At 39.6% G+C, this 15,688-nt stretch overlaps 1 protein-coding gene across 1 annotated transcript; it reads left to right on the top strand.

Moving 5' to 3' along the window:
- Positions 1-13,255: 13,255 nt before the first annotated feature.
- LOC115739625 (transcription factor bHLH93-like) lies at positions 13,256-15,016 on the top strand. The gene is made up of 4 exons (XM_030672828.2): positions 13,256-14,070; positions 14,179-14,346; positions 14,473-14,640; positions 14,853-15,016. Exons 1-4 carry the CDS (start codon positions 13,372-13,374, stop codon positions 14,937-14,939), a joined length of 1,122 nt encoding a protein of 373 aa, XP_030528688.1. The 5' UTR covers positions 13,256-13,371; the 3' UTR covers positions 14,940-15,016.
- The last annotated feature ends 672 nt before the right edge of the window (positions 15,017-15,688 follow it).

Raw genomic sequence — 15,688 nt, 5'->3', positions numbered from 1 at the left:
TTGCCGACCACCTGCCGACGCCACCGCCGACCGCCGCCGCCGGTTGCCGACCGCCTGCCGACGCCACCGGTCGACCGTCGCCCCCGTCGCCGTCGCCCCCCCGCCACCACCATCGGCCGCCGCCGCCGATCGTCGGCCTCCGCCCTTGCCGGTCGCCCGATTCTGGTTGCAAATCCTTCCTTTTGGTAAAAAAAGTATTTTTTTTTTGTATTTGCCAAACGCGTTTCTGTTCTTGAAAATCGTAGCCAGGAACAGAAACACAAAAAAATGTTTCTGTTCTAAATATGTTCCCAGGAACAGGAACGTTACCATACGGACTCTTAATACATAACTTTAAAAGGACCACTTTGTGCGTAAATTAAAGGAGCTTCTCTCTTGCCGTATAGGCAAGATGAGATCATAATGCAATTTTGACGAGGTTTGATTGGAATTGAAGATTTTCTTCTTTCAAATTCTTTTTAAATTATGTTGATTGATTGATTGATTGATTGATATATAATGAGTGCAAGTTCGGTTCTTAGAAACAAGAAGCATGAAAACAAAACTAGCCCCTTACGACCCAGCTGTAATAAATGTATTTTCAACCCTTGACGTTGGTACGGTGATTTGAGGTAAGAGTCCACGTGAAATACATGGATTTCCTACATTAAGAACATTCAATTTAAACTATAGAATGTTATCATATCATCATCATGCTTTTTCTGCAATAACTTAGGGCATGTTTGTTTGGACTTAAATAAAAGTAGAAAGCATTTTTTTTTTAAGTCTTCCATAACTATTTAACATGTTATTCAAAGTTTCGGGAGTTTGGTGAGGCGTCCCACAGTGGAAAAGTGCCCGGACCACGGCGAATCGGGCTCCCAATTTGTTCATAAACTCTTGACTGGTGCTTCTAGGATTTCTCCTTGGAGAGTTTTGTGAGGAACACACTGGGAGAAATCGAGCGAAACATCGTGCGACATCGATCGGAAATCCCCGGGGGCTTGGGTATAGGAGAGCTCTTGATCTAAGCTTATTTCTCCGTCGTTCGTAACGGATTCATCGCCTTCGCGCTCCCGCGTAAAGTAGATTCCGACGCTCGAGTCCAATCACGTCATTTCCGGCGGGTTGTTTTCTCCGTCCGCCGCTCGGTTTTTTCCCGCTTTGCTCGCGATTGTAATCCGATCGCGCCGTCCTCTTTCCGCAACATGTTTGGAAGTACTGCACGCCATGAGAGTCCGTCTCCGGAATCTATTTGGAAAAGGGGCAAATCGGCCAAAGCTTCTTTCATTCGACTATGTTAAATTCCGAGCGCCCTTCTAATGAATGCTTTAAAATCTCTGAACTCAATACTCAATCGGATTCAATTCATTAAATTTAAGTTCGCCGTTCTTCAGGCTTCTTGCATTCCAACCCAAGTTTAGTTTTCTCCTCATGGTTTCACTTTCTTTTATATTCAATTGACGGAAAATTCGAAAAAATATCAAAATATTATCAAAAATTGGTCATGTCGGCACCGGCCGGCCGAATGAACTGAATTGGTATAAATACGAAAAATTTAGTATTGAATTAGTAAAAAAAAAAGGTTTAAGATTGAATTGGTATAATTATAATATATTTATGACTTTTTTGATAATTTTCTCGAAATAATTCGATGAGAAAGTCAACTCCAAAAACACCTGTCACTCAACCAACAATGAATGGGCAGCTATATATATATATATATATATATATATATATATATATATATATATATATATATATATATTTTGTGACCAACTTAGTAATAATCTCCAATTTGATATTAGATGTCACCCCCCCCCAAACTTTTTCTTTTAGTTCTTATCTTAACGTAGTCTAAATTGTTTTGTGAAAAATGAATAAATTGAAAAGTATTTTTCTAAAATGATCACTTGAAATAATTAATCGATGAATAACGATTTCACTACTAACAACAATTTGTATTTAAATATATTGTATAAGGAAAAATAATCGAAAAAGTATTAAACTTATTGCAATTGTGTTAATTGAGTCATAAATCTTTTATTTTCCAATTGAGTCCTAAACCTTTTGATTTGTGTCAATTCAATCCATCCAGCTAATTTTGGCGTGAAATTATTGACATGGAGTGACTGGCACCGGCTTGGACAATTTTCAATAATATTTGACTACTTTTTCAATTTGTTTATTTTTAAATATTTAACGATTTTTCCTTGTCTTTTTTCTTCTTTTTCTTTTTGTTAGGGCTAGCGGGAGGCCGTCGGCCACCCGCCGAGGTCTACGACCTCTTAGACGAGGGCTCATGGGCCTTCACTCGCAGCTGCGAGAGCCGCAACCCTCACCGCAACTCGAGAGGACTTATAATGGAATACCAATACGTTTCAACCCGGATATGTAATCACTGGGGGTTTGCCTCAATGGCCACTCTTCTCAATTGATAAGGGGGAGATGGGGGATCCGAATCCCCACCTACGGGGGGAGCTTGGGTGGGGATACTTGAGGAGGGAGTAAAGTTTCGCAATCTGTGCATACACATCGCACTCACGGTAGCTTGTAAAATAGAATAGAGTAGGAAGGGACCAAAAAAAAAACCCAGATATGTCAACTAGGAAATCTGATCCTTGATGGACACCTTCCAATGTCCATTTTGCTTTGTTTTCTACTTGTGTTTTTACACTCCGAATCAAATTCCACATGGATGACATCTTTTCGACACTTGTCTTTCGCCCACGGTACGAGATCCACGCAAGCGTACAAATCTCAACTTTGGACTCCAGTCCCTACGTGACAAACAAGCGAGTCAATTGGGTTGAAAAATATTGTAATTAGGGATCTCAATCAACGTTGGATTGTCATCAAGCAAACTGACAAACGGTGATTAAATAGACGGTGAGTCGGTTCTGATCCACCTTGCGATTTGCTTAAGAGATTGGCCAACCAAACCCTACGCGAACAAGTAGTAGAAGTTGTCAAGGCGAATTGTACAAACCCCATTATGTTTACCGGACTTGTGCTGCGTATCCTACTTATATCTCTTGGTAAATATGCATAGTTCCGCTTCAATTACCAATTTATGCACCTATTTAACGATGCACGAGCCCTAATTCGTGTGTAATCGATCTTTATAATAGGTTCGTGCATGTTCAGTAAACCTAACGATGAATATTTGGATCTAATTTTCGCTTCAACAGAGGCTTTCTAAAGACAATTATGCGGAAGGAAGAATATGTGCTTCTTTATATATTTCTTTGGGCCTTTCAAGAAACTTGGAGAGTCTATCTAGCATAATTACATAAAATTAAACGGATCCTCTCCCCACATTCAATCAGTCACAATACATACAATCCCACTGTGCATTTCATAATCACAATTCCCAATCAATCAAGGCAAAGGGATAAAAATATCTCTGAAATCTCACCAAACCCTCTTTGATGTGGAGAGCAATAATTAGCTGGAATTTGGGTAGAAAGATCTGAAAAGGTCCTGGGGGAGGTGCCTTAGGGAAGATGTGTCTAATTGATGGATGGAATGAAAACAAGATGAATTGCGATGTAGAGTGCATGATGTTGCATAAAGTGAGGGTCAATGTCAATAGGTCTAGGGTGCAAATGAAGAACATCATTTTCCAGTACTTGGATAGCACTTTTGTTGCTATAAAACACGATTGTCGCATCACAGTCTGAAACCTCCCCCATCCTATGATAATAATGATAAGGAATAATTACACAAATAGTCCTTTAACTTCGATCCAATGTATAATGATATTCATATTATATATATATATGTGTGTGTGTGTGTGGGGGGGGTTCATGAACTTTAATGTAATATATAACGTTGTCTATATACTTTTAATTTATTCAATGTGATCCCTAAATTTTTGATAAAAAGTACCATTTAATTTGTCCATCCAGGGCATTTTTTATTAAGTTATTCTCTTTGCCATCAAAATAATTACCATTTGTATAGTGCCGCATTCACTTACTAAAAATTCATTCTGAAATTGGAAGGTAATCCCTGTTTACATGTCACCAGCCACATCCCTTTCATGGGAAAAAGGTTACTACGCATTCCCAAAGGCATTTTAAACAGAAATTACGGATTTCAAGTCAGAATTTCTAGCGGAGCATGTAGTAAAAGTCCAATACCCTCACTTGAAAAGATTGCCAAAAATCGAGCCTACCAACGTATCCAGTTGGACTCACATTCACTCAAAAATTTAAGTAAATGAGTTATGAACCAACTAGAATATATTAACTTCACAACACCACATTAATTCTCCGAAATGAGGCTTTTCTAACACAACTCATACATGCATACTAACACGAAGGTTGTATATGAAAACTATGTCCGATATCTAAAATATGCACATTAATTACTCAAGGTTGTTCTATAGTATGTTATACATATTTGAGACAATCAACTCAGTTCTAAAGCAATCTATAGTCAATCATAGTTACCCCAAGCGCTCGGGTAATAAATATGACTGAGTACCGTCTATAGTTGACACAATTAGTTAGGGTGTTAGGAGATTTTCAGCTCGAAAACTGGAGATTCTCTATTCAAATTTCGCAAATTGCATGCAAACTGCTTTAGATTGAGACCACCTACACTCTTCAAAAGTCGGAATTTAACCAAATCATGAGATTCATGGGATGTCCCCCTGGATTACAATAAGAAACAAAATGATAAACAGACAGATAGATAGATGAAAATCAAAATCCACAAGGGTCCAATTGAGTAAGATGGGGATCAAGAGTCACCCAAAACATCCCAATTGATTCTCTCAGCTTCTGAGTTCTGATACTAGGAGATGTTTAGGTTTCTGACATAATTTGGTACAAGAAGCTGTGCATTGCAGCTCTTGGAGGGGCAGTGAGCAGTGACGGAAGGATCCTAACAAGACAAGAAGAAAGCAGACAAATTGTTGGGAGAGAGAATAGAGATAGAGAGAGAAACAAGTGGTAGAAGCCTCCCTCGATTCGATTCTGTGGGCTGCTGTCCAAGCTCAACACCATGCTTTCTAGAGAGAGAGAGATAGAGGGAGGTTTTTGGTGAAACCGCTGATGTCGGGTGTTGGTGGCGAATGAAGATGGCCGCGGTTTTTGTGACAACGACAAAACATTCCTGTGCGACGGTGTGTGGCTGCGTCACGGCCTTCGTCCTCTCACCGTCCCTTCCCCCCTCTCCCTCGTTCCTATGGGCCCTGCTCGGATCGATCGATCCCTACATCGCGACCCGGGTCTATGGCCGTGGCGGCCCCCCACCCGATTTCATAGGCACCGTGAATAGGCCAGCTGATGCGATACGCCGTCAGTCATGAACATATCGTTATCGCCGTACGAAGAGATGCGATTGAAGTGAATCCTTAGCGAGTTTTAATAAAAGGAACATCTTGAGGATAAATTGTCATCGGTGGATGCGGGCAGTTCAAGCACCGTAGAAGATCATTGACAGGACGAGCCTCCCGCGATCTGTCTGATCGAGCTACGAGTCACGAGCAACGATCCGCGGACTGATCCGAGGCGGCTTGCTTAGCTCTTGTTTGGAGGGAAAAATTTGAGAAGGAAAAAAAAATGTAGGGATCGAATGAGAAACTCTAATGAAGAAATAAACAAGAAAAAATTGTATTATGATGGTTTCGGTGGCGGAATTGGATTATTAACCTCTTTTGAAATGGTGTGCTATAGTAGTATCTAACTTGGGAAAAATAGAAATTGCTCTTGCCAACGCTTTCACCATTCACTCTTCCATCATTCTCAAATATCTGATTTCCATCAATCGTGCAGCACTTACCAATACTTAGAAATTTAATTCATTCTCTAATGGTATTGGTTTGTGTTTGGAACGGCATTATTCTTTTTTTTTTCCCCCGAGTTTATGAGTTGTCACGTCAAAAACTAAATTCGTCTAGTGTGATTCTTTTCGCAATTTTAAATAAATTGATGGGTTTATTTTTTATAACGAGAATTCAATAAATACCTTTTGATAAGCCTAAACATTAGCGGGCACTTATTTTTTAAAATGATTATTCCTGAAAGAGAATATCTAGTTTTATTATAATTCAAAAATCTGTGGCCCGTCTCATCATTAATGAATGTACACCATGACTCGGCCTTATGAAGAAGTCTAATATAACGACGTATACGGACGTTGCTCTCCCATTCTGAAGTTGGTCGATTAGCATCTTCGAATCAAGCATGGTGAGACGAGACGAGATTGAAACTTCGCTTACAGTTAAGAGTATCATCGAAATAGAAAATGTACATGATCGTAGCTATTGAGACATGAAATATCACGGAACTGACAAAATCCTTGGATTAGTAAACATGGGAAAAAGAACAAAGCAGACACAGAAGGGCAAAACCAAACCCCTTAACCAGTTAGCACATAGAGATTTCTGCGTGCTTGCTTCGCTTTCGTGACCTCTCTTGCAAGTCGCTGACATCTTTTGGCTGCATTATTGTTATTTGTTTTTATTTCTATGTCTTTTCTTTTTTCTTTTTTGGATTTTTTTTTTTTTGGCCGAATGACTATTTTGTTTTTCTTGCACTCAAAGGACATACAATACACGTAAATGACAAATATTTGTAGTGACGTGATGGACGAAATCATGTGGATGGACAAGCTTTGTAAGGGCTTTTGGTCCGCCACTTTGCCTGTTCCATGAAGGCTTGTTTGAGGGATTTTATTCTAATATCTGAAGAACAACATACATGTTTAGATTTGAAAATGTGAATACAAAGTCTTACGGAGCAAGATTTATAATTTCTTGAATTATTCTTTTTAGTTATTTTGCGTCAAGTAAAAATCAAACACCAAAGTTACCGGATTTAAGAAAATATAAAGCAAAATGTAATTTTAAATCGATGTTAAGTTGCCTTCGGGAGAATTATCTAAAAAGTCCTAAACCTATTGCGATTTCGCCAATTCAGTCATAAGCTTTTGTTTTTGCCGATCGAGTCATAAACATTTTGTAATTGTGCTAATACAGTCCATTTGGCCGGCGGAGGTTTACGACTAAATCGGCAAAAAAATAGTTTAGGATTGAATCGACACAATCACAATAGATTTACTATTTCAATTGCGTTCAGATTTAAGAGAAAATGCAATCCCACCACTATTATTATATTGTTGTTCTTATCGTCATCATTATTATTGTAATAGTTGTCAGTTTTGTGGAGAATTTAGTCATGATCTTAGATGGGTCACGTTCAGTTTCGTGCTTGCAATTCTTGAGGAGATTCCATGCATGTGACACGTTGGTAAATAATTAGATGCCCACTAGTCGAGACAAATAAAAAACAATTGTTTTTATTTGTTTATTTATTAAATTTTTCATTCCGACACTTGCAAGTCAAACGTGACATTCACTGCACTGTCGTCTTGGGTCCGCTTCGTGAACTGCTCTCGAGGAAATTCGTGTGGTTTCTGTTGCCCTCACTTGAAATATGTCAAACCATTTTTATGTTATTTTAATTTCGTCAGCCATTTTTAATTAACCAATTTCACTTTATATATATATATATATATATATATATATATATATATATTAAGGGTTTATTCACGCACGTTCAAGGCAATGCATGGCGTCATCTTTCCAAGCTAAAGGCGACTAAAAAAGTTATTATCAGCAGACCAATATAATTATCGAACAGGGAATAGTACTATCATAATCCCCCACGCTTAATCATTTCGCAGATAGTAAGTGTGGCCGGCTGCTGTGGAAATTTGTGGGCACCGGCTGATTGCAAGCTCGATCGATAATACTTATTTAAATCGTCCGTGTTACTTGAATCATCGCAAATTTTTGCTTTCGAAATTCTTTTCTATGCTACTTGAAATAACGGGGATTTCATTGATATTATTATCTACTGCCGATCTCGAGTAGTTCGTCAAATGATCCTGTGGAGCTAATCTCGAAATTTCTCTTACTTAGAAAGAATTTTTGGCTATTTTCTCGGGACGCGCATGGTAACACTCCCGCTTTAAAAATCAACTTCTGACCAAAATTTGATTTTTCTACTTCTCCTCAAAAGCAGAAGTTGATTTTTCTACTTCTACTCCAGAGGTTATTTATGATCGGAGAAATTCGTTTGGTAACGATTGAAAATTTTTACTCCTGAAACATTATTCACACAAAATATTCTATAAAAAATTATTATCGAGTGGCGAAAAATTTTCACTTCATTTTTTGAACTTTTTAAATTTCTTTAAAAATAATTTGCATTATTAAAATATTATTTAATTTAAAAAATAAATATTTATTATTTATTTTTTACTCAAGCGGCCGAAGACGACAACTCGACAGCGGTGGCCAGTGCGGTGTTTGATGGTTGGCGCAGGGGCCTGCGGTTGGCGACGGTTGCGGCCCGCGAAGATCGGCGATTGGTGACGATCGCGGCCCGCGAAGGTTGGTAGTGGGTGGTGGTCGGCGGTTGGCGGCAGCTGGTAGAGGTTAGTGGTGGTCGACGATCACGGGCGGTGATGGGCGACGGGCGACAGAGGTCGACAATGGTTGACTACCGGGGATGGTCGACGAGTGCTGGCTGACGGAGGTCTGCGGTGGGCGGGGGCCGGCGATAGAGGTTGGCAGAGGTGTGTATGATAAAAAAGAGAATGAGGCGAGAAGTACTTTTTGATAAAAAAAAAAAATTTACTTCTAAAATAAATTTCCACTTCTGAAGTTTTTTTTTTTTCTAATTTGAGAGTTAAAAAAAATAGCTTTTTCGGTATTTCTGAAGTAAAAATCTACTTTTAAAAATGTTATCATGTACACGCTTAGAAGATCATTTTTCTCGAAAAGCTGAAACGGAGGATATGAGTTTCGAAGATAGCCCTAAAAAATAAACGCTCAGACAGCGGCTAATGGTAATCGATACGACAACTTTCGGAGTGCACAGTTTCAGGGACAGTAAATTCTGAAGGGACATTTCTTGTGATGATTAATTTTCCCTCCCCACATTTTTCATGGCTTCAGCAACCAAGTTAGCTGTCGAACGTGGGCATGCATAAAGTTCTTCACTTTAACCCTCCAGGGCTAGGCGCTGTTTTTCTGGGGCCTCAGCCAATTTCGAGCTCGTGAATTGAAGGTCCCATGTTTAAAACCGACAGACCGTGCATAAATTGCCCCGGATTAGGATCACCTGCATGAGCCACGGAGCTGTACTTAACCGGGCCATGGGAAACACACACGACATGTTCCATACATTTTCAGAAAGCCGGAGCTGAAAGACATAGGGAAAAATAAGGAGCATTGGCTTTGAGATTCGTTCACTAGGGGCTTTGCCTCTGATTAAACCCTAAAGTTTCACCAACTTCCTTCATTAAACTGAGTTTTATGCAGTTGACATCCTTAATTTACTTGTACGTGTCGCCTAATAATCCAAATTAATTTTCATATCTTTTAATATATTCGGACAACAAAAATTAAAAAATATAAAAAAACCACTAGAAAACACACTCAGATTCTTTCTTACGGCGAATCGTATTCGGTTCCAAGATAGCAACAAGCATGTAGAAACACGCTACTTCGCTAAACTCTATGATAACCACACTTAATAGAGCATTTATAATAATCACCACACGACGCAGAAGTTAATTAAGTCACTGTGCCTAGCATCAGATCAACGATCCTCAATCGCAGAGGTCGGATAGGAGCAAGTGGAGCTTCCCCGGAAGGGTTCTTAGGACGTGGGAAAATAGCCTGAAAAATCCTAAACGTATTGTACTTTTACCGATTTAGTTCTAAACCTTTTAATTATGTCAATTGAGTCCTAAGCCTTTTCACGTTTCACCACTTGAGTCCATTTGGCTTATTTTTGCTAGAAATCGTTGGCTTGAATCCTAACGGTCGGACGTGGCACAACTAGCGCTGATACGGTTAATGTTTAATAATATTTTAGTATTTCTTTTCGAATTCATTTTATTTCTTTTATGTTTCACGTCAACGCCGGCCGTGCAACGTAGGACGGTCGGCATCCATGTCAGTAATTTCCAGTCAAAATTGGCCCAATAGACTCATATTGGCAAAACATAAAAAAGGTTTTAGACTCAACTGCCAAAATTAAAAAGTTTATAAGTAAATTAACAAAAACGCAATAGATTTATGACTTTTTGGATAATTTTTTCCTACGGCAACCACTAGTCCGGAATGGGACCCACATGACCGAAGATTATCATTGACCCGGTCCACAGAATTAGTGTCTAGGCAAACAACTTATGTGGAGTAAGTGCACACCATAGTAAATTAGACAAAGTTTTTTGCCTGCTTTAACCAATTATTTGAATATACATGTACATATATATAAATATATATAGAGAGAGAGAGAGGGGGGGGGGTCTTGACACACAATGTAAACTCTTTTCTTTAACAAGTTTTAATAATTGAAACTAAGCCGCATGTTTGGAATTCACTTAGTTGTTAAGGACCTATCAAATGGCAAGGTCATATCCACGACACCCTACAATACATTGGGAAACCCAAAGTTGATCGACCGCATGAGCCAAAACAGGAGATAGAAAAATGTCATTTGATCATATTTATATAAGTGTAGAGCCAGTCCAGCGCTTACAAGAAAAGATTAATAAAGTATAGTTGAAGTATTATATATTGATTAGAAAGATAAGTTCTCCCATTCAATTTTTCCGACATGGGTTTATCTAATCTCAAGTTGTTTTCTAGTTTATAGGATTTAGACACGAGGGGCATATTCCTCATTGCCTAATTGAACTTTGACCAAAGTTCAAATAAAATAAAGAAGAATGTGGGGAGGCCGACTAAAAATAGTTGAATTGAGTAATTGTTGCAAAGTTTAATTTAATTTGAACAAGGGAATAGAATTATAATGTTAATAATATGATCCCACATTCAGTTGATAATTACCGACATTCAATTTTATTAACGATATATTATGCACATTAATTACGTGATAGCCACCTCACCAATAAGTATCTTGACGGGAGATGTTATTTGAAGAGGTGCGGATGGCGATATAAATAAAATGGGTTGTTTAAGTCAAACCCTCACGTCAGTTTTCAGTTTTCATTGGAACATACATACAGAACGTACATTTATCGGAGAACGCACACCCATCGCTCAGAGAAGGGAATTGGCTAGAAACACCTGTTGCCGATCTTTCAAAGCTCTGCGAATCCGTATTCATCTAACTTCATCAATGGCCGGAGGTATGTACCATTTCCTTCACGTTTTCGCGTTCGTTTCCGATTTCGTATGAGTTTTGCTCATGAATGATGAATCAGGATCATCAGTTTCTCTAGTTTTGGTCTAACGTAGAAAAGGAAAGTATTTTTCATATGCCACTAATTGAGTTTTCGACCAAAGAAAAATACATGAGCTGTAAGAAACTATGCATTGTACCTATAACATTTATGATATGTGCACTCACGATTCAGATTTATGCGAAAGTTTTAGGGAATGTTTGTTTTGTGGAAAATAAATAACTTATATCTTCCTATAAATGTTCGTTTGTATTGCTTATAAAAATGAACGAACGAAAGATACGATCATCTTCCAAGAAAATGATTAGACATAAATTGTTATCAATCATTCAAAGATTTTCATTGATTAATTATTTCAAGCGATATATTTGATCATTTTTAAGAAAATATTTTTCAAATCATTCATTTTTCGCAAAACAAACGGAGCCTTGCATTCAACCAAATGCCGCATCTAATCGTGATGGCCCACGAAAACTATAAAAAAATGGGGATTTTCAACTAAAAGAATACCTAAAAAATTATATATGAGGTAAAGAACATTTTGCCATGATGATTTTCGAGCATCCTGCCTTTGAAAATCTGGATAGCAAAATGCTACGGGCGATCACCAAAAGATTAAGTGCTCATGATGATAACTTTCTCACTATGCATCCGGTGATTTCTCGAAAAAGGGTTGATTAGATGCTACTAATTTGTGTTATTCTGTTAGTAATTTTCGATCTAAATAAATGAAATGAAAGCTAAACTTCTTTGTTGAATAAGGATTGGGTTTTACTAGCACAACAATTTTTGAATGACTGTCAAAATAACAGTATGTTGTGAGCCATAAACTCTTAAAAGAGTAGACCCTACAGTTATTTTTAATTATTTTTTGACCTAAAATAGACTTTTTGAGTCTCAAAGTATCCAAATCTAAAGCTACTCTTTCTGTCTCTCGATCATGTCTTCATTGCTGTCTCACTGCCTCCATTACTCCTTCCCCGCGAAGACGGTGCGGGGCCACCAACGTGAGTCACAAGGCTCAATCGGATGCTAACGGTGTTGACAGAGTGGCGACAATCGAAGAACTGAATTGTGGCATCCCTGAATTAACTTACTCGATGTATTGTCCGCATTGGCCCGTCCTCATGAGGTAACCCATTTTGGGAGTTAAAATCGCTCTCTCCTTATTCGGTTCATTCATATCCAATTTGCCATTCTAGAAACCCGATAGCCTTGTCCAGACCCTTTACTCCTAACGACCACTCTTCGTCCTCGTCGGATCGGATTGTTAGATGAATAGCACATCTAAGGGAGGAGAAGCGTGGAATGGAAAGACCGTAAAAGGAAAAAAAAGACAAAACAAAACAAAATAGAGAGAGAGAGAGAGAGAGAGAGAGAGAGAGAGAGAAAAACAAAATCAATGCCGTGTAAAATGCACTAATGTTAATGTGTTAGCCTCTCCATGCAGTCGCATTAGAGGGACATGTGAGAATTCCTTGGCTACATAGCTGTGCCAAATCTCAACAAACTGAGCACCAGCAGTAGGGCTCCTCATCCAAAGAACGTGACAGGGCCTATCATGGTATTTCCCCACCCATCCCATCCCCCCATCCCATCCCATCTCTCTCCTTCCGCTTCAGAGACGCACATGTGGGTCAAAGTTTTGCAGGGGCGAAACGCTCCGAATTGTTACATTATTCACTCTTGTTTGATTGCATATTTCGGTGAAAAGGACATCAAATCACACAAACTCACACGAGAGAGAGAGAGACAGATGGCAGAAAAAGCAGATTCCATTTCAATCTCAGATTAAGAGGCTAATAAAATATAACTAGAGCCGCTAGTCCGACAGTACGACGGCATTGTCAATTATTTTTTACCACACGATCTCTTAATTAATGAGTGCTTTATGCAACATACACGATCATGGTATATGAATTTACGATTGAGATTGTCACGTCATTGACAGTGATGTCGGGAAAACATTTCCATACACAGATGATGCAATGCATTTCTAATTATGAGGTGAAAGCACCTATAAATACATCAACTTGGTGCCAGCTTCTTCATATCGAGGCATTTTCTTGCCATTAGCCTCTCTCCCAGCAGACGAAGGCAAATCGCCAAACACCTTCCACCCACGGCCACACAGAGACAGAGAGAGAAACGGAGATGGAGCATTATGAGCAGCATGGCTTCTTGGAGGAGCTCTTGGCGGCTCAAAGGAGGAGCCACAGCCACCACCCATTTGAGACCAACCCCACAGAGATGAACGACCTCTTCTTCTCTAATGCCTGGGCTTCTTCTCACCATCCCTGCTTCGACGACAACCCGTCTTTCTTCTCTCCCTCTCAAGCCTTCTCCGTCTCTCCATGCCTCGACCAAGATGACCTCAGCAGCTTGTGCTTCCCATCTGGCAATGAGTACGCTTTCTTGCAGCAGCCCCACATGATAAGCGACTCGTCCTACAGCCCAGTCACCGGTCCGCAGTTCACCGACTCGTCCTACAGCCCGCGCGAGATCGACGCCGGCGTTCAAGAAGATCAGTTCCCGCTTCGTCCTCTGGTGGAGGAAGACGAACCGGATCCTGCTCGGCTTCTGACGGTGACGGATGATTTCCAGGGCCTGTATCTACAACAGGCGACTTGCAAGGTTGAGCCTGTAGTACATCAGGAATCTCCTGAAGCAGCAGCACCAGCAGCAGCTCCTCCTGGAGTGTTCAACATGGGCGGTTCTTGTCTGGAAGGGAAGAGCAGGGCCAAGAAGGTGGAGGGCCAGCCTTCCAAGAACCTGATGGCCGAGAGGAGGAGGAGGAAGCGGTTGAACGATCGGCTCTCTATGCTCCGATCCATCGTTCCCAAGATAAGCAAGGTATGTGGTCCAGATTCTGGTAATGGAAATTCTTATCGAGTTACACAATGACTGAGTGGGACCGATCGAGTTGAACCTGCGATGTGCTATCTTTTGCTTGCTCTGCAGATGGACAGGACATCGATTCTTGGAGACACGATCGACTACGTCAAAGAACTCACTGTCAAGATCAACAGTTTGCAACAAGAGAGCAAACTGGACTTGAAGCAGCTGAACGTGTTGGAGCCTCTCAAGGAGATGAAGCCAAGTGAAGTGTCGGTCAGGAACTCACCACAGGCATGCCCAGTTTCTCGTGCTTCTTCTGTGACATCAATTCCATGAAAATTTTCAGGACTTCCAATTTCAAGAAAACCATGGGGAAGAACTAAGTTTTTTTTTTTTTCCTTTTTGGGGCCATTGCAGTTCGAAGTGGAGAGAAGAAATGAGGACACAAGGATTGAGATTTGCTGTGCGGGGAAGCCAGGATTGTTGCTATCGACCATATCCACCATGGAAGCACTAGGGCTTGAGATTGAGCAGTGCGTTATTAGCTGTTTCAGTGACTTTGCAATCCAAGCTTCCTGTTCAGAGGTACAGAAAGAGAGGGAAACAACACCCCCCACCCTCCCCCCGCCCCCAAAAAAAAAATAAACAGTTCAAGATCCTCCAAATTTTTACAAATTTTTGTTTTTGAAAGTTACATTGAGCTAAGTGAATTGATTTTTTTTTGTGGGTCCAATAATCTTTTCTTCTTCTTCTTCTTCTTTTTTATATGTTTGTGGTTTTCCCCTTTTTGGGAACAGGGATTGGAGCAGAGGAGTCTGGTCAGCTCTGAAGATATGAAGCAAGCTCTGTTCAGGAATGCAGGGTATGGAGGGAGGTGTTTGTGATGGTGAAGGATGCTCCTGGTTTTAGTAATTGAAAAATGAGTTTTGGGAATGTGAGGCTGTAGTGAGACTGAGGCTAGAAGGAAAAAAAAAATTATTTATTTCAATTTATGGTTTTTATTTTTATTTTTCTATTGACTAACAGAGCAGTGTAATGTGTTGTTTCATGTGGAGAAGGTGATCCAGGAGATTTTTTAACTTCTGATTTCCTGTTACTGCCCATGGTCATGGAGATGGAAATTTAATGTTGTTTGCATCTATCTGGGGCACAATTCTTTTTTAATAGATGGTCATGTCTCATATAGTTAATACTAACCCATAAATTTGGCCAAATGGCCGAATTTCGGAATCGGCTCACATTTTCCTGATAAAAACCGTACTTAAATTATTGAAAGCAAGTAAATTTCGACGTAAGGATAGGAGCGAAGACTCATCGAGGTTATTAGAGACAAACCCATTTGGAAAATTTCAATCTTTTGTGCTACAAAAGAAAAGGGACCAGGAAAAAAAAAATTGTAAGCATGAAAGACTCGGTCTAGAATTGGTACACAATACATTGAAAAAGCAATAGATGACGACAGAGAGTGCAAGTCCAAAGTCCTAAAAGGAATTTCAACCTCCTTATAATGACATCTTTGGAAGCATAAGCCTCATATTAGTACAAGCCAAAATGCAATTAACCTTACAAAACAAGTAGAGACTTGAATGATTCAATTGGCAGGCCCCCCTTCATTCTTTATGCATTGATGATT

This window comes from Rhodamnia argentea, chromosome 2 (genome assembly GCF_020921035.1).
Source record: "Rhodamnia argentea isolate NSW1041297 chromosome 2, ASM2092103v1, whole genome shotgun sequence".
In the NCBI taxonomy this organism is placed as follows: Eukaryota; Viridiplantae; Streptophyta; class Magnoliopsida; order Myrtales; family Myrtaceae; genus Rhodamnia; species Rhodamnia argentea.
This window is presented reverse-complemented; position numbering and strand designations above follow the sequence as displayed.